This window comes from Carassius auratus, chromosome 46 (genome assembly GCF_003368295.1).
Source record: "Carassius auratus strain Wakin chromosome 46, ASM336829v1, whole genome shotgun sequence".
NCBI lineage: Eukaryota > Metazoa > Chordata > Actinopteri > Cypriniformes > Cyprinidae > Carassius > Carassius auratus.
Window position 1 is genome coordinate 5,286,123 of NC_039288.1, and position 26,692 is coordinate 5,312,814.

Here is a 26,692-nt window from a genome sequence, read left to right on the forward strand (position 1 = left end):
TTAATCATCCAAACATGAATTCCAGCATGCATCTGTACGTTCCTTGAATCTCTCTCCCCCCACAGGCAGATATTCCGAACCGTTTTGAGATGAAGCTGCACAGGAATAACATCTTGGAGGAGTCGTACAGACGCATCATGTCCCTGAAGAAACCCGACAATCTGAAGGCCCGTCTGTGGATCGAGTTTGAATCGGAGAAAGGCCTGGACTATGGGGGCGTGGCCAGAGAATGGTTCTTCCTGCTCTCCAAGGAGATGTTTAACCCTTATTATGGGCTGTTTGAGTACTCGGCCACGTAAGTGTCCATGTGTTTGTGCACTAGTTTTGTGTTTTGTCAAGTTTGATCATCTTTTGTCTGTCTGGTTATCTGTATTGTTGCTCTGAAAGAAAGAAAGTAAGTGTTTACTGTGTTCCAGAGCTGGTCTGTACACTCATTAGACACTCATTCGTTTAACGTCTCCCTTCTGTCTGTCTACAGAGATAACTACACCCTTCAGATCAATTCAAACTCTGGCCTCTGTAATGAGGATCACCTCTCATACTTCAAGTTCATCGGTCGGGTGGCTGGCATGGCTGTTTATCACGGAAAGCTGTTAGACGGTACACAAGCCTGTTATCTGAGAGCTGATCAGAAGCTTTTTCATGTGACACTTTCTCTATTTTATGGTTCATAATTGTTTGGTTGGTTTGGTTTGACATGCAGTTGCTTTCCCCTGTTACAAACAGAAATGCATTCTTGTTTTGCAGGTTTCTTCATCAGACCGTTCTATAAAATGATGCTGGGCAAACAGATCACACTGAATGATATGGAGTCAGTGGTGCGTTACACACACACACACACACACACACACACACACACCAATTTTAAGATAGAACTCAGAAACCTCATAAAACAGAATTCTCATTGAAATCTGTTGTTTAAAGGCAGTGACTTGAAGTTAGTGTGACCTGTTTTGCATTTCTGTTTGTCATGTAGGACAGTGAATACTACAACTCTCTCAAGTGGATTCTGGAAAACGACCCCACAGAACTGGACTTGCGGTTCGCAATTGATGAGGACAACTTTGGACAGGTAAAAGCATTATGTGTCTAAATGTATGTTTTTGTCTAAGTGGGAGTCATTTAAAATGAGAAAATGTAATTGTAAAATGTTTAATATTTCTAGACATATCAGGTGGATTTAAAGCCGAGCGGATCAGAGATGGTTATAACCAATGACAACAAAAAAGAATACATAGAGTGAGTTGCTCTCTTGCTCTGTTTGTAAATTACTACATACAGTATCTTATACTAACAAAATATTTTCTATCTTCCTTTATATATATATATATATATATATATATATATATATATATATATATATATATATATATATACATACATATATACATATAATATATATGTAATTATATATATTTTATTTTTGCACAGCCTGGTGATTCAGTGGCGATTTGTGAACCGGGTCCAGAAACAGATGAATGCCTTTTTGGAGGTACATGATCAAATCCCCCACATGATAACAAGTTATATGTAGTTCCAGCTATTGCCACTAGGCGGTAGCAGAAGTTAATTCCTTACAATTACATGCCAAACATGCTTTATTGACATGCAATGGTTTAATCATGTTTCACATATCTCTTTCACAGGGCTTCACCGAACTTATTACTATCGACTTGATAAAGATTTTTGATGAAAACGAACTGGAGGTAACAACTTACCACATACTATTTCTAAATCATCCATGTCCAAAACTTTCGTAGAATTATTAAAAAAATAATAATAATAATTTCTGTATTTGGTTGAATGAATTGGCTCTTCTCACATGAGCACAGAGCAATGCATTTCTGTTCAGGTTGTTGTTTGCATAATCAATGGAAAGCCACACTTAAACCAATCATTGTGGCAAATAATAATAAACTAATAAAAAACAGACTGCTGTACTATTTATACTGCAATGTTTCATCTGCATGATTTCTACAGTGTTAAGTGGTTTTTGTACTAATATCTGATTTATAGTTTATCAATTATCTTATTTCTTGTTCCAAATAAAAAAATTAGAAAGAACTTTTAAGTTTACGAAAATTGTATTGTAGAAAATTTTATCACCACAGGCACTATATAAAACTCTTGGGGTACCATACACCAATAATATACAGAAGTTATTATATATACTTCTCACACACATACAAACAACTGTTCAAAAGTTAAGGGTCAGTAGATTTGTTTTATTTTTATTATTACTTTTATTAAGCAAGAACACTTAAAAGGGTCACTAAATACTTTAAAAATGTTACAAAAAGTTAAATGTATTATTGTTTCACAAAAAAAAAAAAGAAAAGAAAATTAGGCAGCACAACTTTTATATTTTTAAATATTGATAGTAATAAGACATTTTTATTGAGTGCCAAATCGGCATATTAGAATAGTTTCTGAAGGATCATATAACACTGAAGACTGAAGTAAAAATTCTGAAATTATATTTTTGCTGAAAATTGTTTTAAAGTATATTGAAACAGAAAACATTATTTTAAATTCTAATAATATTTCACACTATTATCACACAATATTTTTCTGTCTTTCTGATCAAATAAATGCAGCCTTGATGAGCAGAAGAGACATAAAAAAACTAATTTAAAAAATCAAACCGACTCTAAACTTTATTTATATATATAATGTGAATGTGTGTGTGTGTGTATATATAATATAAATGCTTTCTGAAATGCAGTAGTTGATTTTGTTCTGTGTGTGCTGTGTTCTCGGTGTCCAGCTGCTGATGTGTGGTCTGGGTGACGTGGATGTCAATGACTGGAGGCAGCACACCGTCTATAAGAATGGCTTCTGTCCTAATCACCCTGTAATCCAGTGGTTCTGGAAGGTATGGAGAAGCATGTAGCCTGTGTGTTTTGTGTGCAAAAAGTTTGGACACAACTACTCATTCATGTTTATTGCTTTGTTTTGTTTTTTATAACAATAGTTAAGTCATCTGAACTATCAAATGATAATAATGAACTAATGAAATAAAAGTTGTTTGATAATTAATTCAAGTTTGCATCCTGGGATGATCTCCTCAAACTAATGAATTTCATTAAAAAAATTAATAAATAGTTTTGCAAAGACATTTTTATTTAGTCATGAATGCATATTTTCTTTCAAATTAATTTCAGGAGTTTAAACAAACCTTTACATCAAAAGATTTTAAAGATCATTAGAAACCAATTGTGTCAAGTGTGTCCGAACTTTTGCATGCATGAGTGTGTCTGACCCCATGCCAAGAGCACTGTGGGCAGTTACCGATCAAAGTCTGTTTGATGTGAGGCTCATCGAGTGTTTACTCTGATGAAAGAGTCACGGAGTGCATTATGAACTTCTTATCAGCAGTCTGGAGCCAGACTTGCTCATTCTACACACACACACTAACACACAAACATACATACAGATTTACTGTCCAATGCATATATGCAGCAGATGTGTTATATGTGACCCAGGACCACAAAACCAGTCATAAGTATCAATTTCCGAAATTGAGATTTATACATCATCTGAAAGCTGAATAAATAAAGCTTTCCATTGATGTATGGTTTGTTAGGACGGGACAATATTTGGCAGAGATACAACTATTTGAAAATCTGGAATCTGAGGGTGCAAAAAAAAATCAAAATATTGAGAAAATCACCTTTAAAGTTGTGCAGATGAAGTTCTTAGCAGTGTATATTATGAATCAAATTTTTTTTTATATATATATATATATATATATATATATATATATATATATATATTATATATATATATATATATATATATATATATTTACAGTAGGCAATCTTCATCTTTACCTATACATGGAACATGATCTTTACTTAATATCCTAATGATTTTTGGCATTAAAGAAAAATCAATCATTTTGACCCATACAATGTATTTTTGGCTAGTGCTTTAAATACAACCCAGCAACTTAATTTCTTCTAAATCTGTCAGATCAGAGCTGCACATCCACTGATGTTTGTAACATCTAGAGCCACATTATTATTTTTTTTTTTAACCACAGTTGCTGAGCTGTCAAACTAATTTTTGAATAATGATTAATAAAGATTTTTTTTACCTCCCACAGAATGGTGTAGTTATGGCATCTGCTAGCAGGGTCTTACTGCCCAAACTTTGACCCCTGGCTCCAACATGTTGAGCCGCAGCCCAGCTTGTGGCATTTTCCCATAAATTCATGTGCTTTCACAAATGTTTCTGTGAATAAATTTAGGGGAAAAAAGCCAGACACTAAAAAAAAGTAATACAGAATTCAACATAATTTTTAATACAGTTAATTTTTACCAGTCAAGCAACCACATCTAAATGCAGTCAACTTGAACATTAAGTGGAGTTTTTCTACTGATGCTTATTTGAATGGAATTCTAAGGGTATTTACTTCGAGGGAAAAACTACCTTAAAAACTACCTTGTTCCCTTACATGGTTGTTTTGAGAACTCTTTTCCTTACTGCTAGTATAAACAGATGAAAGTTATTGGTATTAACTATGTCTCTCTCCTTCTCTGCTCAGGCCGTGTTGTTAATGGATGCAGAAAAACGGATCCGACTTTTGCAGTTTGTCACTGGAACATCCAGAGTGCCAATGAACGGCTTTGCTGAACTCTACGGTAAATTAATGCTCTACTGTGCCACATACAATACAAATATTATACGATATAATACAATACATATATGTGTGGTATTTTGTAAATCTACGTTGCAGTAGAATTGTACTATCATTTCTCTTGCCGATTTAACATGTTTGTAATTTTTCCCTTTGAGACTTGTATAATGAATTGGCTCCAATCCTCATTGGTCCTTGACGAGTCACGTGATCTTTTGCAGGCTCCAATGGGCCGCAGTTGTTTACTATCGAGCAGTGGGGGACACCTGACAAACTCCCTCGTGCTCACACCTGGTAAGATCTTAAGGGATTTGACCGCTTATTTACTCACACACATCTATATATGTGACCCTGGACCACAAAACCAGTCTTAAGTCGCTGGGGTATATTTCTAGCAATAGCCAAAAAAAAAACATTGTATGGGTCATAATTATTGATTTTGACTGAAATTTCAAGTTCAAAAAATTGACCCGTATGGGTGATTTTGTGGTCCTGGGTCACAAATGATCCCTTCACCTCCCAGAGAATTGTTTTAATTTTATTTACTTTTACTTAAGTATTGGGGGAAAATACCAAAATACTGAAAAATACCAAAATACAGATACCAAAAAATGTTGGGAATATTTGGAAAAGACATCACTCTCTTCTAATTTAAAAACAATAGTTTTTGCATCTAATTGAGCTCAATGATAATGTTTTCTCCCATTGCAGCTTTAATCGTCTGGACCTCCCGACGTATGAGACGTTTGAAGACCTGCGAGAGAAGCTTCTGATGGCGGTGGAAAACGCTCAAGGCTTCGAGGGGGTCGACTAAAGAAGTCCCTTTACATCCACACGATCTCCTAATGCAATCGACGAGCAAAGACATGTACAACACTCACACACTCACGTCTATATCTACATATACACACTCTCGAGTTGCCATTGTACAGCCGGATCCCAGTGGTTGCAGGTGTGTGACGTCAGCACAGTATATGCATGTGATCTGTCTAGCTGGAACAGCATTGGCAGTGAACCCGTTTGAATGCCAAACAACCCTGCAGTATCCCACAAATCATGCTCTCTCCTAACACGTTCCATTTTAAAATCCAGCTCTGAGGCCGTGGTAACTTTTATACTGATGGGAAATAAGGAATGTCAGTATTGGGGTGTGGCTTCAGAGTGGGCGTGGCCTTGACACAGCATTAAAAAAAATCCCATTTCTGTATTAATTTCACAAACATAATATAAGTTCAGTGGAGAGGCAACGATTAACTCTCTTATCAGGTCTTACTTACACCAGATAACCTTAGGAATCACAGCCAGGATGAAGGGTGCATCCTCTTCCTCCCTTATCCCGCAAAGTATGCCAAGTTCCCCCTTCCTTACTTCCTTCATCGAGGATTATTTTTTTATCTAGAAACAGGAATTGTTTTTAATAGTTTATTATTATCGCTGTTATTCTGATAATGTTATCATTCTTACAGAGGAAACAGATATTTGTACCAACAATGTGGTTTACTATTTTAAACAATGTTATCGGAAATGCATCAGTGGCCTGTCTTTATTCCATTTAACATCCATATCATTGTGGGTAAAAAACAAAAAAGACAATAAAAAAAAAATTATTAACACGATTATTGTATTGCTATGAAAACTGGCATGAACATGTATATTTTGTTTAGATATGATTACGTAGTAATTGTAAATCTATTCTCCTTCTTGGTTGAGAGCAAAGATTGAAAAGTCAACATGCATCGGACATGTAAATGAGTTAGTCTGAGAGGGTTTTCTTCAATTGTAATAAGTATCGTTTTTATCTGTATTATGATTATACCTGTTCATAATGCTGTAAATGAGTTTGTTTGGGGAAAGACGTGATTGGACTTTTACTGTACATGTTAAATCTGTTTGAAGTATTAAAGAGTGACAGAGTGAAGCTGTCTTAAAAGCGCTGTGATTCAACACTGAAAAAGTCTTGTAGACTTTCAGGATGAAAACTTTTTCTTTCGGTCTTAATTTCTTTGTCTTGTTTCTTCTAACACCACTGTACCTAAAAGGCCACTTCATTGATCACCCTAGGGTCATGTCACCTGTTTGTTTGTTTTAGTTTTTTTGTGAACTTGATTCTGATTATCTGTTATTTTCTTTTAAAAGCGCTCAGTTCCTTGGTGCAATATCGCCTGTTTATAATCAGCTTGCTGCTAACATATCAGATCACAGCTCGGCCCAACAGCTGATCTGGAGTCAGTCTGGTTCTTCAGTGTGAATCTGGATCAGCTCTGTAGGAACGAGCTCCGCCTGGACTAAGACTTCAAACTGGTTCTTTTTCTGTTCTTTTTTCCAGTCTTTTAGAAAAGAGAACACTCATACTTTTCGGCCGGCTTGGCTCACTAGGTTTGTGATAATATTATGATTATTGTTATAAATGACCCTTCCTATTTTGTGGGGACAGTTCTTTTTTATTGATGAGGAACATTTACTGTCTGGTTCCTGTTCACCACAAGACCTTGCGATTCGTATAACTTCATTCAAAATAAACTCATAAATGGAATTTATGGAATTTAAATGGAATGGTGTGCTGTCGTATTACTGGTTTATCCGAAGAGTCTTGAAATGTTTGGCTAGTTGACACTAGAAACACTTCATTATCTTACACAAACATACCGTATTTTTCGGACTATAAGTCGCACCTGAGTATAAGTCGCATCAGTCCAAAAATACGTCATGATGAGGAAAAAAACATATATAAGTCGCACTGGACTATAAGTCGCATTTATTTAGAACCAAGAACCAAGAGAAAACATTACCGTCTACAGCCACGAGAGGGCGCTCTATGTTTTCAGTGTAGACTACAGGAGAACTGAGCAGCATAGAGCACCCTCTCGCGGCTGGAGACGGTAATGTTTTATATTGGTTCATTTCTCTCGGTTCATTTCAAATTAATTTTGATAAGTCGTACCTGACTATAAGTCGCAGGACCAGCCAAACTATGAAAAAAAAAGTGCGACTTATAGTCCGGAAAATACGGTAAATTACAGAATATCAACTAAATAAAGCTTAAAAACTAGATCAGATGGGTTTGGATTTATTGATTTTAAGATAAACACATTCATGATAATTCTACTTCTGTATCTGTTTGCAAACGGATTTGTAAATGCATGTCTGTTCTAGGTTTCAGTTTAAGCTGAAGGTTGAGATAAAGTGTGTTCGGTCATTTACTGGATTGTCCGAAGTCGAGCAAAAAGCAAACAAGAGCACTGATAATTTTCCTTTATTGTTGGTGGTTTTGTTTTTACAGATATGCAGTTTTACATGTTCTGTTGATTTGAACCGTTTCAACGCTGCAGGCACAGCTAACCAGGTGAAATCTGGCAACCATCTTTGTAATGTAGTTCAAGGCTGTGTCGATTTATCTACAATGTTGTTGTTTTTTAATGCTTTTATATGCTTAAACATTGCAAGCCTAAATCATCTCTAAAATCTTCAAATAATCGTCAAATAAGGGACTGATTCTCTCTCTCTCTTTCTCTCTTTCTCTCTCTCTCTCTCTCTCTCTGTGTGTGTGTGTGTGTGTGTGTGTGTGTGTGTATATATATATATATATATATATATATATATATATATATATATATATAGCATGTATGCATGCATGCATACACACACACACACATATACACAAACATACATACATATCACACACATGTATATTTGGGGGTGGGGTTTGAACATGATTATTTAATGAATAGAAAGTTCATTAAATAATGAATGGGGGGGGGGGGGGGAGCAGAAAGCCCTTTATGTGTGATCTGTTTTTATGTAATGTATATTTTTTATGTAAATTATAAATCATTTTATTATGCAACAATATTATCTTTTTATTCTTTTTTTTTCAAGCCAAAATACATCTTTAAAATGTTACTTTATATTTTACATTTGTTGTTGCAGCTCGCAATAGTAACAGCATATTGTTTAACATGTCAATTAAAATGTTCTTAGATTATTCACTAAACAAAACTATTTAAAAAAAACCTATATATTAGTTTCCCGGACAGTTGATGCAGCACAATTTTACTGTCAAATCATGTTCATTTTTACATGAATGTTGCTAAACACATGGTATGAGGCTCTGCTGAGCGGTGAAGGAAACTCCGTTCATTCACACGTGCAGTCGGACAGCTATCAGACCCAAGGACAAGCAAATAAAAGTGGCCTGTACACTTTATCAAGTGCTCCCTTTCTGCAATCACAAACAACATCACATCAGAGCCCGGGACACACAGAATGAGCTTCACCACTAACTGAAGTATGTTTGTCAACACTTCTTGGAAATTAGGTATGATTATATTAGCAAATTCTGGAACTGAATGGAAGAAGCTTTAGGGACCTAGAGTGTAGCCATATTAAATATTTTAATCACTGATCATATGTTTAAAGAGGCGTTTCGGGTGGTCTGACTCTTATTTATATCTCACAAGTGTCTTAAATGATTATTTTCATGGTTTTAGGTTTTATAGGTTCATTAAAATTGTTAGTGTGTTAAGAGGAAATGTTTTTTTTTTTTTTTTTTTTTTTTTGAAGCACTCCCAGGTTTTGGGTTAGTGACCTCGTCCCCACATCATGCTGGATCAATACTTCTCTAAGTTTATCACAAAACTGTTTGACTAAACCCCCTGTAGGTACATATATGGAGGTTAAAGGAGAGTAGAATGAGCAGTCATGACATAAACCGGACTTGTTTCTCATTTTCTTGCAGACTGGATCACTGGGAGAGACGATGCGTGTGTGTGTGTGTGTGTGTGTGTGTGTGTGTGTGTGTTAGTGTTTTATAAAGTGTCTTTTTCAGTGCTCTCACTATTCTTACAGCACGAAGGGTCATGTGGATCAGCCATCTTTACTGAACAGAGTCTGTGGTAAGTTAACATGTCCACAAAAAGACTTGAGAATGGATATATTGTCCAAAAAAAAATTTTTAGTTGTCCTGACGCTTCAAAAAGTTAAGCCTAACCTTCCTTAAGGTGCCTGCTCAAAAAAAATATATATAAAAAATATATTATACTAATATATTTACATACTTCATGTCATTGCAGTCATATACTTGTACGTGACGTTAAAATCGCATACTGAAATGTTTATCTGAACTGACGTATATAGTTGTGTTTTTGGTTACTTTTTATTTTCACTAAAATATGTTTGAGCTCAATAACGGGAGGACTCTCTGTTGAAGATTCCTGATCGAAGGCATAACGGATCATTCAGAAGAGACCATCTGCACGGTTCCCGCCACTATCCACTCAACTGACAGACGTGTAAACGCAACGATAATCGCTAACATTCACACATAACCAGAGCGAGAGCCAGCTGCTGAACGAAAGACAAGAGAGGGACAAAGTTTAGATAAAGGTCCAGCTATCACAGGTGAAAAAAATATACTACTATTTCCTTTTTCACTATTAGCAAAAACAAGGCTATGTCACTCTCTCTCCTGTCTTTCTGTCAGTCTCGTCCTCCGGAGCTGTGGAGTGTGACAATGGTGTTTGTATCCTGTGTTGTCAAACGCCATTATCACACTAAATAGCCACGGTGAGACCTCACAACCACCTCGGCCAATCAGCACAGAGAAACACAATAATGATGATGGACTCTATAGTGGGAATGCGAAACGCCCTTGTGTCTTTAAGTGTGAGTTGCCAGGTTGATAATTTGGCATCTTCCAAAAATAGATGTAAGAGCTCATGCCTGGCATATGTGTGCTATGACCCAGCTGCCAGACAGTATGCATGTCATGTTACACACTTTCTTCATATTTTGTACAGTATTAGTATCATATCACGACAATAAAAAACGTGGAAGTTTCTTGAAGCGTTTTAATGGTTTGTGTTATTTGAAATTCAGCAAGAATGCGTTAAATTGATCAAAAGTGACAGTAAAGAAGTGCTGTGTTAGTATAGTTAGTTTAATGAAGATTTAATATTTTCTTTTTTCATCTTCATTTTATTTAACATTTTGGAGTTTGTATCAGATTTTTAAAATATAGTGATTGTTTATTTATTTTTTTTAGTTGTAGTTTTGTACATCATTCAAATTTTGCATTTTGAAATCAAATCTAAAACTTTTAAGTGTAAATATGAAAACATAAATATATAGATGAATATTAGCTTTGACTTTTTATTTAAAGTTTATGCTTATATAAAATAAGTAATAAAATATATCTTTTAATAATTTTCTTATGTTTTAGTTGAACTAACTTTAGTTTAACTAAAATAATGTCAGATTTTTCCTTAGACTACAGAAAGCAAAATGAAATTTTATAATATACATTTTAGGCAAATAAATTGTTTATATATATATATATATATATATATATATATATATATATATATATATATATATAAAATTTATTAAAGTGTTACATTTATTGTTCTTTTTATTTGAGTTTAAGCTAAAATTAATATAAAATAAGTAATGAAATGATTCAAGTAAATTTTTTAAGGTTGTGATTAAAATAAAAGCCAGACTCAAAGAAAAGAAAACAACAACAAAAACATATTAATTCACAACATATCATTCAAAGAGATCATTCAAAGCCAGCACAAGAATCTGCTAACCTCTGACCTTCACTCCACATACACTAAGACTAATAGATAAGACTATCTAAATTTGCAGAAAATAGCTACAGTAACATCACAGTTTAGTATTTCAGGTGATTCATTTGTGCAGGTCATTATCATTAACAGGACAAATACATGGCTTCAGACGTGTGTGCTTATATATAGCAGTGAGGCAATAAGTCATTTGACTTTGGAAGGATGATGGAAACGTAAAGGTGGAGGTTTGTCATTCTTCCTGAGGCAAATCAACAGCTGTTTACTAGGGCAAGTGTACAAACTTTTCCACAGTGTCAGATTTACCACCTCATCCTTCCCAGAGACAGTGTTGAAGAACTTTGTTCAAAATGAAAGAAAACATTTTAAATTTTGTGTGTGTGAAAAGTACTTTACCACTGAAAATGAGAAGCTTCAAACATTCAATTCTAGCAGTCGCATTCAGATCCAACAATAAACCTTTACCGTGTTGTACATTAATCTCACTCATAAAGTAAATGTCTATTTAAGATTTAGCAGTTTGATAAACTAAGCACTTATTGCACATATTATAACAAACAATCATAATAACATGAAGTTGTTCAGAAGTGCCAGTGGGCTAATAATAAAGAATCAGATGGCAGCACCACTGGCACAACTCTTCGACAAAGCAAATCAGGATAAAAACACAATAGCTGATATTTCTTTGGTTTAAACAAAAAAACAAAAAAATCACATCAATTGTCAATCCACTCACCCCTTTAAAAACATAAAAAAATAAACTCATTTAAAATGGCACAAAAGAGCTCTCAAGAAAGAAGTCAGCTCCCTACTGTCCTTACAGATGAATGTCATCTTACATTTAAAGAAACAGCTCAGAAACACGTTTGTCCCTGAGCAAGACTTCATTGATAAAAAAAAATGCCAAAAACACTAGTTATCCTACTAGCAGAAGTTCAGTTTCTGTGTGATCAGGACTTGCCGTTCAGTACAGGACCGAAGGTTTTTTTCTTTGGCGCGGGTTGTGTTTTTGGCTTTGGCTTTGGCTTGGGCTTGGGCTGGAGGGACGTCAGGCCCAGAAGCTCACAGTACCGGTTACACAGATGCAGAACCTTGAACTGATCAATGAAGGATGTGGCACAGTTTCCCCTGAATCCCTTATAGCTGCAATGATAAAGAATATATATATATATATATTTACTGCTTTCATAATAATAACATATACAATATTTTTAAAGTAAATATTTTAACATTTATTAAAAAAATTAATTATTATTTTATATTCAACATTTATATGTACATATTTAAATAAAATGTGTATATATATATATATATATATATATATATATATATATATATATTATATATATATATATATATATATATATATATATATATATATATATATATATATATATATTTAAATGTATTCAAATATCACATTTTTAAAGAATACATTTGTGATCGTTTTAAATGGGAGTTTACCCTTTTTTACAGGTGGCAATCCCAACATCTGTCAGTTTCATACCCACACCTGAGTAAAAGAGAAAAATAATAATAATTATGCATCACTCCCTGCAGGATTCAAAGTCACATCCTTCTCATGCTCTTAATGTCATGATGTGCAAAACATGGTAAAATAAGTTGATATTCACCCTGCATATCTGTGACCAGCAGGTTGCCCTCGGTCTGAGTATAGACCCAGTGCTGGAAGGCGCAGCATTTCTGTCCCGCCTCGGAGTCTCTGCGCATCAGGTTGATCTCCTTCCCGTCCTTCACGGAGTACTTCACAAAATCTCCCAGCAGCTCCTCCTCCAGCGTAGCATAAGGGATGTTGTTAGACGGCCGGTGCACCAAATAAATCGGGATGATTCTGGGAATTTAAGGACAATTTAATGAATAAATAAAAATTGTTTTTTTGAATAAAGTGTGTCCTAGAGCCACTACCAATTTTTTTTTTTTTTTTTTTTTATGGAAACTGGACATTTTTTAACTATAATGCATTACATTGATGAAAAGTGAAAGACATTTATATATATTTTTATTTCTAAGATTTTTAATCTCAAACTTATCACGGGTTCCTCAAAATTATTAAGCAGCACAACTATTTTCAAGTGATAAAAATAAGAAATGCTTCCTGAACAGCAAACCAACATATTAGAATGATTTCTGAACGATCATGTGACACTGAAGACTGGAGTAATGATGCTGAAAATTCAGCTTTGCATCACAGGAATAAATGACATATTAATATTCATTCAAATAAAATAAAACACTTATTTTAAATTAAATAGTATCACCAATTTTATTGTATTTTTATACATAAAACAACTTGAATGGTAGTGTAGATGTTACTTTAATTAGAAAATCTTTGCTAACCGTTAAAAGTTCAGTACACTTATTAAGTAGATGTAGAAGTCTTTTCACCTCACACAATTACACTTGAATTGAGTGATACACTGAAACAATTCAGATCCTCAGTGTACAACTTTCCCAGCACTTTTTACACTTCCCAAGTGTGTATAGTAAAACTTACTCTGGCAGCTCTCCAAATGATTCTGCAGACTTGGCCACACTGTTGTACGCTTTAATATATTCCCTGGCGGTATTCTGCACATGACATTCCTGGTTAATATAGAATAAAAAGAATCAGTCCCAAGTCTCCTTAAGCTAATTTCTTCATTAAACATCTTCCTGGAGACATCCATTCTCACCTCCACAGCCAGGCTGTAGTTCTTCTGGACGAGTTCCTCATTATTTTGGTCCCATAGCCGATGGCATTGTGTACTTTCAGGACGCAGGGATGGCCGGGGTTGAAGCTCGGCAGATTGCCTTCTCTGAGAGTGGTTCTGAAAGCCTTGCGATGCATGCCTTCACCGAAGTGGACCTTTTCAGTCACGATGCTCGCTGGTTGATTGTCTCCAAAGTATTGATCCGAAAGAAAATCTTCCTTGAAGAGAAGTGGGCTGCACTGGATGTTCTCCTCATCGCCGTCCACAATCCTGGGCTCAGCTGGGAGATTACAGCATAAATGGGATGAGAACTATTGTTATGTGAATTAATCGTTCACACAAATAGAGATTTTCATTAAAGAAATAATTCACCATACTGTTCATTTATAGTTAAGATACTCCTAGGAACAGCAGATTGTATAGAAATGAAAGGTCTGTTTACCTGGTTGATCATGACTCGGAATGACTAGTTCCATCAGCACTGAAATGAAACATTTTACAAATGTGAGTCAAAATGTTTAAAAAGCCATCTTATTGATTGTTTTTTCATCTTTATAGATCTGCAAAGTCAGGATTGGTTTCCCAGACTCGAGCACTAAATTTTGGAAATATACACACTATCCTTCAAATGCTTGAAGCTCAAAAGGTTGTTTTTTTTTTTTTTTTTTTTTTTTTAAAGAAATTAATGCTTTTATTCTGCAGGGACACACTAAATTGATCAAATGTGGCAGTAAAGATTACAGTGCTACAAATAATTATTTCTCACAAACTTTTACATTTCTATTCATGGTTTAATAAGAAATGTTTCCTGAGCAGCAAGTCATTAGAATGATTTCTGAAGGACCAAAAGACTGGAGTAACGGCTGCTGAACTTCAACTTTGACATCACTGGAATAAATTATATTTTAAAGTACATTAAAATAGAAAATACATATCTTAAATTGTATTAATATTTCCTAGTCTTTGAACAGAAAATATAAAAAAGCGTTATTTACTTGAAACAGGAATCGTTTCTAACATTATAAATGTATTTACTGTCACTTTTGATCCGTTTAATGCATCCGTTCTGAATAAAAGTATTACATTTCCTTTAAAAAAATACTGTCCACAAACTTTTGAACGTGACTGTATTATGTATGGATTGTATTCCTGCTGCACACATGCATACTTAAAGAATGTACATTAACAGCTGACCTGTATAATATGCAGTGAGCCATTCTGGTAGCAGATAAGTCTTTATCTGGCTTTCTTTCTGTCTATTACATTAATTACTCTGCTGAAACTTCAGAGCACGAGTTCCTGCTATAACTTTCTCATTAGCAAATTAAAATCTTAATTTATAACCTATTTAATAATTAGTCTGGGAAGGCAGACTAGCTTACCCTCAGACGTGAGATGGTACTCCGAGGTCGAAACAGAAATGTTGGCGGCGTTTAGGCTGCATTTGTACAGCCCTAGATCTTTACTACAAGCCTTTAGGATGGTCAAAGTGAAGCGGCTGTCATCCTTCTTCTCCCTACAGAAAGAAAAGAAAAACATTTTACTGTACATTTATATTGGAGTAGTAACCCTTCACACATCTTGGCAAAGGGCACTAAGTACAGTGGTCAACACAGACCAGGTGTTCATCCCAAAATCCTGATTATATGCCGTATAACTGCAATTAAACTCAGAAGGATCATTCTGGAAAGCAGAAGCCTGTTTGAGAGAGTCGGAGGCACAGTCAGCATGTAGTGGGAATGAATCACACTGTTATTTAAAAGGTTCATTTTGCCCTTACTCCAAGTCATGGCTGAATCACCAGAGCGTTGATGTTCAGTCAGGTCTCTGAGTAAATTTACAGCAGATTTGGACAAGAACCGAGTGCCACCCAGTGGTAAAAAGCTATAAAGATACCCTTCAGAAATGTGGTCTTGTCAGTTAGCTAATTCTATTTGGAAACTTAATTTTGAACCAGAGTCAAACAATAAAGTTGGCAGATAATGTGAAACGGGCTGATGGGAGAAGAGGTGTTTTCTTACACTTTGTTTATCTCTGACAGAACTGTTCCCTCTTTAGTCCACTTAATGGTGGCATCGGGTGGGACAGGACTGAACTGGCACCAAAGCAAGATGTTCTGGGGGTCGTCAGGGACTGGGTCCGCCTGGATCTCTGAGACTACACGAGGAACCACAACTACAACAAAAACATAGAAAGTTTCATCATTTATAGTCCATTTTAGAGAAATTTATTTGATGACCTGCTTCCAATTTATTCTATTCTAAAGAGAAAAAAAAACTTGAATCATCCTAAAATTATTAGTTGACAATGTTTTCAGCCAAAAACGGGAAAATATTTATTTTTTGTTTTGCCTGTTCATTTACATGACAATGGCATTTTGGGGACTAAAAATGCATATTTTTGAAAACGGGTTTCAAAGTGCAAGTTTTCGAAAACGCCACCGTTATCGTTTCCGTGTAAACACCCAAAACAGGAATCTTTGAAAAAGGTGTCCATACGGTAATTTCTCTACTGTGCGACAGAGTCGCAGGTTATGATGCAATCATTTGCCTATTTTTACAAAAACTGCTTCTATCGGGCCACACCGTAAGATACAAGGTAATGGGGCCTTTTATACATTTTCGTGTTTCTTTACAAATAATAATTGGATAAATGGAGTCTTTAAATGCCTCAGATGTAAAATTATTTAAAAAATTGATATGTTGAAAGTGAAATGCCAAAAATGAATGGGAGTCAATGGAATGCTAACAGCAGGTGGGGTCCGCTAGCCAATGGCGACGCCCAGGTATGCTTCAATAAAATATGAAACCCTGGGTCAAACTGGATGATTATGACATTTCTGACTCAGTAACACATACTATAAAAACACAAAATGTTCCAGTGCAGGGATGTCCAAATCTGCTCCTGGAGGGCCTGGAGAGTTTAGCTTTAGTCCTAATCAAACACACCTTAACCAGAAAATTAAAGTCTAGAAAACAAGTGTGGCAGTTTTTTTGGCAGGTTGGAGCTAAACTCTGCCGGACATTAGGCCCCTGGGAGCAGAATTGGACATCCCTGTTCTAATGGATTGATATTTGATATGAAGTTGAACAGGAATGAATTTGGAGAACCTTCTTTGGGTGACGGAGTCTTCTGCTTGACAACCTCACTGTAAGCTCTCATGGTCGTATCTTCTCCATCTTTTCTTGCCTGGCGGAAAATTGCGGGCAGCTGTGGCCTCGTCCTTATTGGAACTGCTCCAGACAACTTGTCTGTGATTCGCCTGCGCTTGATGTCTTCATTCAGCATGCTGGATAAACGCGTGCTTAGAGAATCTGAACTGCACGTCTTATTTTCCATCATGGCTGTGTTACTGGCATCAACTTTGAGTTTTATAGAAGTGGCTTTCTGAGTGGCATTTATGCCAACAGGGTCCATCTTGGCTGCAAAACTCCCACTGGACTGTACTTTGGGTCTCACTGACATGACTCTCTGAATGCTATCTTTGTTAGTAATATCCAAATTGGTGGGAGGATGAGATGCTAGTTTATCCAGACCATTTGTCGTCACCTTCACATCAAGGTTCTCGGTCTTGTCACTCACGGTCTTCTGAACACTTCTGCTCTCTACGTCAGTCGGTTGCTCATTCTCTGGTTTGGTCATCCCATGCTGGGCATGCTTCTTTTTCTTCTTCCCTTGGGTTTTAGGAACGATCTTCTCTGTGATGACGATAGTCTCTATGGCAGTAACTGGACGATCTTCACAACCATCTCCTTCTGAACTGAATTGATCTTTCGCCTGGGATGGGGGCTGAAGATCTTGCTTTTTTGATGTTTGAATCCTGTGTTGCTGCTTCTCAGCCGGCTTCTCCTTATGTTTCAAGCGTGTTTTACCATCTGAGGGAGTTTTGGAAGTCTTGTGAGGCATATTGTTTGTTTTCGGTCGTTCCTCACAGCATGACAAAGAAAACTGACTTGAAATGGGTTCTTCCAAGTCTAGAGTGACATATGCAACACTTTTGTCCACAGCTACCATAAAACGTTGTCCAGTGAGTAAAATAAACTTAGAAAGCTCTTTGTTGATGTCGCAGGTATCACTGCACTCGGGTTTTCTCCTAGTATCCTTGATGTAAGGATCATCTGAATCTCCACAGGATGAAGATAAAGATTTGCCAGGACAAGTATGAAAGCGATCTTCAGAAGAATCGTCACTACTGATTGGTTTTTGATCACTCTTGAGGTGTATCTCATTAATAATCCCTTTAGGTGGAAGGTCTAGATCAGCCTGTGGACTCTTCAATAGACTATGATGGAGAAAAGTATTTCCAGTACCGAGTGGAGCAAACGGCATAATAAAGTGTGGACGTGTATTTATTTCCTCCTCTCTTGGCTTCACGGTACAGTCCTTGGTGTTAAAATGTCCAAGCGATTCATTTCCTCCAGCAAACCCCACCTCAGAAGACATGTGACTGTTCGATTGAGAGGGACATGTGTGGAGAGCGGCATCGGAGCCGTGATGCTGCTCCTCGCCGCTCACACAGTCAGTTAAATTCTTGTCGCTAATGTAAGCCGAGATCCTTTGAGAAGTAAAACTGCTTTGACGTTCCTCCTCGAAGACCAACCCGAGATAGGAATCTTTGTCTCCGGTCACGTCAACCAGCACATTTCCTTCTGACTGAAACACAAAAACATTAAATGTCATGGAAAAGATGCAGAGTTCTATCTTGAGACAAGAATTTAGAGGCAGACAGCACAGGAATAGAAGAATTTGTATCATTTGTTCAAGTCAATTAATTCCTATTCTCATCCAAACTACATTTAACTGTTTGTTTACATACCTCACTAAAGCGATGGTCTGCCTAATGCAAAAACCATTATGGTTTCATGCTGCAGTCTAAAGCCACATGTGGCTGGCAATGGAAGGAATCATCTCTATTATAGTGATCACAGCCGCTGTGTAATGAAAGGTAACCAATCACATCTCTCCCGCTGTCTCAGGGGTCTGTGGGATTGGAGAAACTCTTGTACAGGACGACACAGAGTTTGAGAACGGGGCTCATATTTCGGCCCTCAGCTGTGCTCGTGCCCCTCACCCACCGCCTCTCCAGTTCCTCTTTTGCTCTTTGGTCTATTATCATCCTCCACCCTCTATAATTAGTCTGCATTTCTGTTTATCAGTATTTTTCTCTGCACCTCACATTTCCTCAGCAGCCACAGCTGTCTGTCATGAGCGGGGTGGTGAAATGTGTATACAGTAAGCATTTCGTATAATGTTTATGCATGAAGATACCACCACTGAACATGGCTGTACTAAAGTACTCTTAGGTTTAAAATTTTGAATTTAAATGGTTTTAAAATGTGCATTCAATATGTGGTTATTTCAGTACGGTGAACTAAAACTAACCTTTAGTTTAAAATGCAAATCTCTCAATGAAAAATGCAGAAGACCAAAATAAAACTACAGTACATCTGCCTGTGCTAATTGTATTTGAAATGTGATCGTCATCTCACCTTTGCACTCCAAAACTTTCCAGGGATTTGCTGACTTCCATAATGTTTGGCACTGACCTCATTTTCAGGAGACTTTGATGCATTAAGCATATCCACGACTGCATTTGTATCTGTATTATGGGATCCAGACCTCTCTAACAAACTCATGTTGTTCTCCATTGTAGTATTATCCTTTCTGTCTGAGTCTGAATGAGAAGGAAGTCCATCTTTATCTCCTTGTTTAAACAGAGTTCCATTAGTGTTATCAGACTCAACTAGTCCTCTACTCAAGGCTTGACCTGGTTCTTCTGATTCTAAGAGATCCAGTCCAGTGTTGTTTGCATTATCAGGACTTGTCCTTTGCTCTAAAAAGTTGTCCTGGATTGCCATACTGAGCTTAAAACCAGTTCTTGAAGTGTTAACGCTGGTAAAAGAGTCTTCTGAATAGGTGTTAACGGCCTGGAACCAGTCTGAAAGTGCACTAGCCCAGCTGTCTGAGGATGACCGTCTCTCAACCGGTGGAATCCTCAGCTCCCAGTCTTCAGTGTGGCAGTCAATTGAAATGTTCTCTCTCCTGGAGTTATCTGAGGCTTTTGTGTTGCCTGGATGGGCCATGGGGGGGCTGGGAGAACACGAACGACCCCACTTGTCAAAAATAGCACCCTCATCCTCTTCACCTGCCAAGAACTGGCGAGCGTCCAGCCACAAATCGCTTCTAGCCTCAACATCACGTTCTGTTCTTGTCAACTTTAAGGAAGCACCATCGATCTCCTCAGAATCTAAATCTCTATCCGTGACAGTTGTTGGGCAAGGGATCGCTTGTGAGAGATCCTTCTCATGTTTTTCCCCAATCTGTGAGGTTTCGTGCATGGATTGGGGAAAAAATGACTCTATTTTCTCACTTGGATCATTGCTACAAGTTTCCACCCAACCGATGTCCAAAGGAAATGTTGTATCAGTCATTCTGTCATGTCTGGAATCGTCAGTTCTGCTGGATTCTGATTTTGTTACGTCATATTTTGAATCCTGTAGAAGATTCTGAACCATTTGGGTTAAATCGCCAGAGCAAAACTCAACATTTGAGGAAGCTAAGTCTTGATTTACAGTCTGAATGATCCCACTGTCATTGACTGGCACGTCAGCTGTTTCCAAGGCAACGTTGTCCAACCCCAAAGTGTCTAATAATGCAGAGGCATGTGTTAAGATGTTTACAGTGTCTGCTTCATGCAAATCAGCCAAAGATAGATGAATGCCAGTCTTCGGATCATCTGTCTTTGGTATATGAGAGGTTGTGAAGCCACAACATGTGAAGTCATCTGTAATGTCATGCATTTCTGGATGAGTTTTATACACAGTCGCCGCTTCCACTGTTACATCAACACCTTCAGATGAAGTCTGGATGATAGATTCAGAGAAAGTTGCATCAGTCTCATTGCTTGCAATCAAGCATGAGCTTTGCTCACTATTCATAACATCAGAGACAGTGTTTACCAGAGGATCATCATCATTAGTCATTTGGCTTACCTCAAGTCCAGTGCTTTCAGAGGATACATATGGGTTCAAAATGGGATCTTGACTCATTTCTTCTTGCCTGTTGTCTTCTGTTAATAATATAACTTCTGGACTCATCAAATTGTCATTTGGATCATCTTTAGTGTTTGAGTCACTATGTTTGTCATTTTGATCACTGTCTATTAGGTAAATTAGTTTAGGGATGTTAATACTGTTTGTGATATTGTCAGTCTCCATTACAGCAGCAGTACTGAAGTCACAATTGCCACTTTTATCATCATTTGGATGATTTCTTTTAATTTTTATCACTACAGTGTGATCCAGGGACCTCTCATATTCCCTTTTATTGTTTGAACTATGGATCTCAATGGTCCCGTCCTGGTGCGAAACCTGCATTAATCCTGAGCTTCCTGAGACTGGATTAGGGTGTTGTTCAGGGACTGAACCGCATCTGTCATCTGTCTGGTTGTCCGTGGAACAGGCAGGCTCATTTTGCTCTATGGGCGGTGAAGCGAAGGAAGAGTTGACAGCATCTGTGTCTAAGATCAGCAGATTGTCTGGGACGGCCATGTCGACCCGCTCAGCTGTCATCTCCTCTCTCTGGATCACCGCACACACATCACTGCAAGACAGGAAATGGAAGAAGAGAAAAAAGAAAACAAGAAACATTTAGACACATAGAAAATTAGAGCTATAGATCATTTAAAAAAGCTAGATAAAAAAAATGTAAATAAATAAAAGTACTGTGGCTTTTAGACATGGTAACATGGCATTTTTTTAGTAGCTTGCCTTGGAGTAATATAGTGTAATATTATTTTACAGCATTGTACAACCAATGAAATTTTTTTCTAAGACATCATAGGCAAATCTAATATAAAATAAATGTAAAAAATAATTAAGTTAATTTTAGAAATATAAATAACTGCATTTAATCCTAGGTTTTTCCATTACAACCAGCGGTATTGATAGATCGGTCAAATGCTTTTCCACTTAGATTTGTATCAACCCATCTGTGAATTATTTCCATACGTGATTCTTCCGTCAACGCTATCAGATGAGTATGTCTCAGCCCTGTTTTTCCTACACACGATTTTCTTAAACTACTCTTAAACTGTCATCACTCACTTCAGTCAGATGCAAGGCATCATACATTTAAGAGATGTAATGCAAGACATAAATAAATAAATATTATTAATATACACCACCTGCATGATAACTGATTTCAATGTGCATGCAAAACATATATAAGTTGTGTGGTGTACCAATTCCAACCTGATACTATAATAAAAAATAAGCAGAAATTCTTAATCGGCTGTGTAAAAATGGTAGAATAATATGATTAAATAAGAAAACAGTATTCTTTAAAAATACATTTTAGTCACTATATCAAATTATAGTTTCACAGTAAACAATAGCTTATAAACACAGTAATATAATTTATGTCATTCAAATAAATGTATTTTATTTGTTTTCCAACTAGCAGCCAAAGCCATAAAACCTGACGACCTTTGTCAGACTCGTTACCTCAGTTTGAACACATCTGTTATGAGCAATTGAGTCCAAAGATCTCACTCTTAAAGCAGCAGCGCTCAGCATCAGAACCCTGCAGGCAGAACACAAATGGTTTGTCCCAAAAGAGAGTGAGAGAGAGAGAGAGAGAGAGAGAACCCAGACAATGAAGCAGATACCTTTTTTTTTTACATCCAAATGGGCAATAAAACTCAACGGTGATGTAGGTCTGAAGAATATGAGGTTCACATAAAGCTGACAGGTCTTGGGGGTTTGGGGAGAGGGTTTATTTTTAGTCCACATCTCCCTTAGTTCAAAGTGGGTTACCTGATAGCAGAGACATGTGCCATGCCGGACGATTTTCACTTCACAGCTATATTTGCCTGCCTTGCGATCATCAGATTTAACAAACATCATAAAGATAATCTCAGAGGTGTTTTAATCTATGAGACCAGAACGAGATTATTACTGTCAGAACAGTGGAGCAGAATTTGACATTGAAAGGTATTTTTATGCCTGTCAGGGGTGTGTTTATCCTGGATCGGTGTTGCAGACGCAGACAGGTTTTTTTTTAAAATAAGAAATGTTTAATGCTCCACAGGGAGGATCTGATCTAGAAGCTTTGACGCAGAGGAAGAAGATTGCATGGTTCTCAGAAGTGCTTCGTTCTTTACTTAGACTAGATCTACATCTCCTTTACCTCCACACTCTCTCTTTCTAGCGCACACATCTGTAATGTGAGGTGGCCTTCCCAACAGGTGCATTGTTTCGAGGAACACACAGTTATGGATACTTGCTCTATGTCAGTCTAATTAATGAAACTGTCAACAAGCAGCATGCATGATTTTTCCTATCTATTGTGTTACTCAAGAAACAAATGACACAGTAACAAGAATTCTTTTATCATTTACTCTCCCTCATGTTCTCATTTGGAAAAAAAATATATATTTTTTTAAATCAATGCAACCTCAATGCAATCATGAGAACAGAACTTTCAAGTTTAAAAAAAGATGCAAATGCACAATGCAACTTTATGAACTATTTTCCCAGTCTTTTCCATGTGGTGCATGGATTACAAACTAACCAAATTTGCATGCAAAATTTCCTGCAAAGGATGCATAATTAGGTTCAGAATTAAGTTATTATGAAGATTCCTTTGAATCCAAAGTTGAGTTCATCAAAGCATTTCATTCTCACGTTTAATATCTCCCAAAATTTACAAGTGTCTCTGGATGCAACAAATTTAACCAACATACTCTGGCTTAGGGTTGGCACAGGTCGAGAAACCTTTCAGCTTTGCAGGCTGTTAAAATCACACTGAGGTTTCAGTCTTCAGAATGTGTTGCCTTAAGGTTGATCCCTGTGGGAACATAACGTCTTCACTCCTTCAGTGTCCTGCAAAGCTCGAAGGGAATAAGCCTTTGACTCCAGTCTGTGTTCTGAGACCAGGTCATGAACACACACACACACACACACACACACACACACACACACACACACACACACACACACACACATTCCTATAAATGTGTAATTTGAGCAGACACCTCTCTTTTGTGTAAGTGTGTGTGTCTGAACAGTTGCTGGGCAGATACAGGCCAGAAAGACTAACAAAAACACTCGTCATGTCTTGAGGTGAAGACCCACCCAGTTATTTTACTCTAATAAAATTCCAAGTGTCGCTTTGATCCCAAAACAGTTATGCGACCACACACACCCTTCATCATAAACACTGATATGAGGACTTGTACGTCTTGTACTAATTTGTTTTCTTGGAGTCTCGGCCTTGATGTTTTCACAGATCCTTCAAAATAGAACGTTGTACAGGTAGTTTATACTTTAAGCACTGTTATGGAAACTAAGGTTTGTGATGGCATGCCACCATGGTATACTGATGGTATTAGATGGAAATACTATGGTACTTACATTATTTACAATGATAGTATGGTAATTCTATGTTATAATCACAATATCTATGTTGCATGCATATTCAAATGTTTTATTCTGATAAGGGATCATTTCATTTCATAATCAGCATGTAGCACTGATATTGTGGTCTAAAATTGTGTATGCTCTTGTATTCTTATCAAAGAACAGAGTAGCACTTCATACTCAAAGCACTTCAGACACACACATGTTAAACAGTGTCAAAAACAGAATGTAAAGAGGTTGAGTGTAGACTTATGTGAATAGCCTTCAAATTTGTATCTAATCAAGGTTAATCCCAAATCTAAAAGCTTATGATGTTTTGTCATAAAAAGACAAAATATAAGCCATTTAAATTTTAATTATAAACAGTATTTACTAAGTATTTACTAATTGCAGATCTGAAAAAATTTATGTATCTGTCTTAATCTCTTTGGAGAGTGTTATATATATATATATATATATATATATATATATATATATATATATATATATATATATATATATATAAAATATATATAGATAGATAGATAGATAGATAGATAGATAGATAGATAGATAGATAGATAGATAGAAATTCTGTTTTGAACATTAAATTGATCAAATAATTTTGAAAATGTACCACAGTTAACAGAAAAAAATATTTTAAAGAATATATTTTAAAGAAAAAAAGTTTTCAGCTATGCCATCATAGGAATTCATTTTAAAATATTTAAAATACCAAACAATTATTATATTTATAATACTATTTCAAAATGTTGTTTGTTTGTGTGTGTGTGTGTGTGTGTGTGTGTGTGTGTGTGTGTGTGTGTGTGTGTGTGTGTGTGTTTTAAATACATCCATTCTTGGTGAGCAAAAGAGACTTCTTTGAAAAACATTTGAAAAATTATGTACTGACCCCTAACTTTTGTTTCACATTCAAGTGGGCCTGAGGTATGTGCTTAATTTGATAATTTTCCCTACATACGTAAATGCAATCAGCACCCAGCATGGCAGCATTACACATGCTGAACACACAGACAGCCTTTCTATACTCTAAATGAAATCACTCATGAAAATGAGCTTGTTTGAAAGTTTAATTGTGCTGTTATTCCCAATCCAGATACATGATTACAGATCTAGTCTTGTTTTGGCACAGAACCTTAAGCATTCCTGAGTGGAGATATGGAAAACGTCCAGAGTGTCATCTTTCTGAAGTCAGTTAAATATAACCTCACTAGTATGTGCTGTTGCACGGGGCAACGTTACTTCTTGCTACACACTCTGAATAATTGTATATGCGATATACATGCATGGTAGGGGGTTAAAAGAGGGTGAGAGGGTCTTCAACCGAAAGTAGGACAGCCTTTGACTTCATTCACAGAGCGAAAACCTAGCAGACTCAAAGAAGGAACTCTTTGATGAAAAGCCACATCACAAATTGGCTTAAAGAATGTACTAACCTCAGGCCATCCAAGATGTAGATGAGTTTGTTTTAAAACAGATTTAAAGAAATGTAGCATTACACCTGCTAACCAATGGGTCCTCTGCAGTGAATGGGTGCCGTCAGAATGAGAGTCCAGATAAAAACATCACAATAAGTAAATAATACATCTCCAGACAATCAGTTTACATCTTTTGAAGAAAAAATCTCTGTGTTTGTAATAAACAGATCAAAACGTCATAATAATGGACTTGTTTATTACAAACATACAGTTTTTCGCTTCACAAGATGGATTGGAGTAGTGTGGGTTAATCATGGATTATTGTGATGTTTTTATCAGCTGTTTGAACCCATTAACTGCAGAGGATCCATTAGTGATGTAATTCTAAATTTCATTAAACTGATCTAAGAAGCACCCATCAACAACTGGAAGACACTCGGACTAATAAAGTCACCATGCAGACAGTTATAACAAATGACAACAGCATCACAGCTCTCAAATAATGTTTAGGCTACTTAAGCATGACGTCATAACGTACAGTGCCAGTAAAGCATACTTTAGCAGCGGAGTCATGTCATGCTCATGACTAAAAGTGGGAAAGCATCCCTGATGACTCACTCACACGTCATCATTCACACTTCTTAGTCATAGTCATCATTTTAGAAACAAGCCGCTATTCATTTTGTCCACAAGGTGGCGCTATATTATAATTAAGACTAACGACGATATAATCGGATTACACAAATATTACATTATATAAACGTGGTGTTCTTAACAAACTCTTTCAAATATGTATTTCAGCATTTAGGCGCTTTTTTCTCTAACGACTAACATCTGAATAAACCTTTACTGACTCTAGAAATATCATATGTTTTCATTAAGAGTCTCAAACAAGTACCTTTTAACTCTTTTAACG

The 26,692-nt window shown here is 36.4% G+C and overlaps 2 protein-coding genes and 1 long non-coding RNA gene across 8 annotated transcripts in view; 2 read left to right on the plus strand and 1 right to left on the minus strand.

Annotated features, from left to right (window-relative positions):
• The window catches only part of LOC113063935 (E3 ubiquitin-protein ligase NEDD4-like), a 70,361-nt gene extending 63,186 nt beyond the window's left edge, over positions 1-7,175 (plus strand). For all 4 annotated transcript variants that reach the window (XM_026234398.1, XM_026234399.1, XM_026234400.1 and 1 more), the window contains 11 exons: positions 66-295; positions 479-600; positions 748-818; positions 977-1,072; positions 1,166-1,239; positions 1,432-1,492; positions 1,647-1,706; positions 2,768-2,875; positions 4,550-4,646; positions 4,864-4,936; positions 5,354-7,175. In XM_026234398.1, coding sequence (XP_026090183.1) covers positions 66-295; positions 479-600; positions 748-818; positions 977-1,072; positions 1,166-1,239; positions 1,432-1,492; positions 1,647-1,706; positions 2,768-2,875; positions 4,550-4,646; positions 4,864-4,936; positions 5,354-5,456 — 1,095 coding nt within the window. In that variant the 3' untranslated portion in view covers positions 5,457-7,175. The remainder of the gene's footprint in view (positions 1-65; positions 296-478; positions 601-747; positions 819-976; positions 1,073-1,165; positions 1,240-1,431; positions 1,493-1,646; positions 1,707-2,767; positions 2,876-4,549; positions 4,647-4,863; positions 4,937-5,353) is intronic.
• A 2,035-nt stretch (positions 7,176-9,210) lies between these two features.
• LOC113063938 (uncharacterized) lies at positions 9,211-13,016 on the plus strand. 2 transcript variants are annotated; one of them, XR_003278755.1, is made up of 3 exons: positions 9,211-9,534; positions 9,849-10,039; positions 12,880-12,986. It is a non-coding gene; the product is annotated as an uncharacterized LOC113063938 (long non-coding RNA). The 2 variants fall into 2 exon arrangements; XR_003278754.1 differs by having other exon boundaries at positions 9,213-9,534; positions 12,883-13,016.
• Positions 12,162-22,721, minus strand: LOC113063937 (uncharacterized). 2 transcript variants are annotated; one of them, XM_026234404.1, is made up of 13 exons: positions 22,606-22,721; positions 22,442-22,520; positions 20,930-21,539; positions 19,427-20,800; positions 17,048-18,590; positions 15,959-16,112; positions 15,320-15,453; positions 14,380-14,418; positions 13,920-14,217; positions 13,742-13,830; positions 12,861-13,078; positions 12,691-12,739; positions 12,162-12,369 (listed from the first exon to the last, which is right to left on the minus strand). In XM_026234404.1, exons 3-11 carry the CDS (start codon positions 21,506-21,508, stop codon positions 12,993-12,995), a joined length of 4,296 nt encoding a protein of 1,431 aa, XP_026090189.1. In that variant the 5' UTR covers positions 21,509-21,539; positions 22,442-22,520; positions 22,606-22,721; the 3' UTR covers positions 12,162-12,369; positions 12,691-12,739; positions 12,861-12,992. The 2 variants fall into 2 exon arrangements, with proteins under 2 accessions (XP_026090189.1, XP_026090187.1); XM_026234402.1 differs by having other exon boundaries at positions 19,427-21,539.
• Positions 22,722-26,692: the final 3,971 nt, after the last annotated feature.

What these genes read in the sequence shown, in the direction of transcription:
- LOC113063937 (XM_026234402.1), bottom strand. Translation starts at nt 21,508, where the DNA reads ATGACAGCTGAGCGGGTCGACATGGCCGTCCCAGACAATCTGCTGATC. An exon ending in CTGTCAGAGATAAACAAAGT is followed by an intron (nt 15,454 to 15,958) that starts GTAAGAAAACAC and finishes TTCTTTCTGTAG; the next exon opens with GGAGAAGAAGGATGACAGCC. An exon ending in TCCGAGTCATGATCAACCAG is followed by an intron (nt 14,218 to 14,379) that starts GTAAACAGACCT and finishes GTAATCTCCCAG; the next exon opens with CTGAGCCCAGGATTGTGGAC.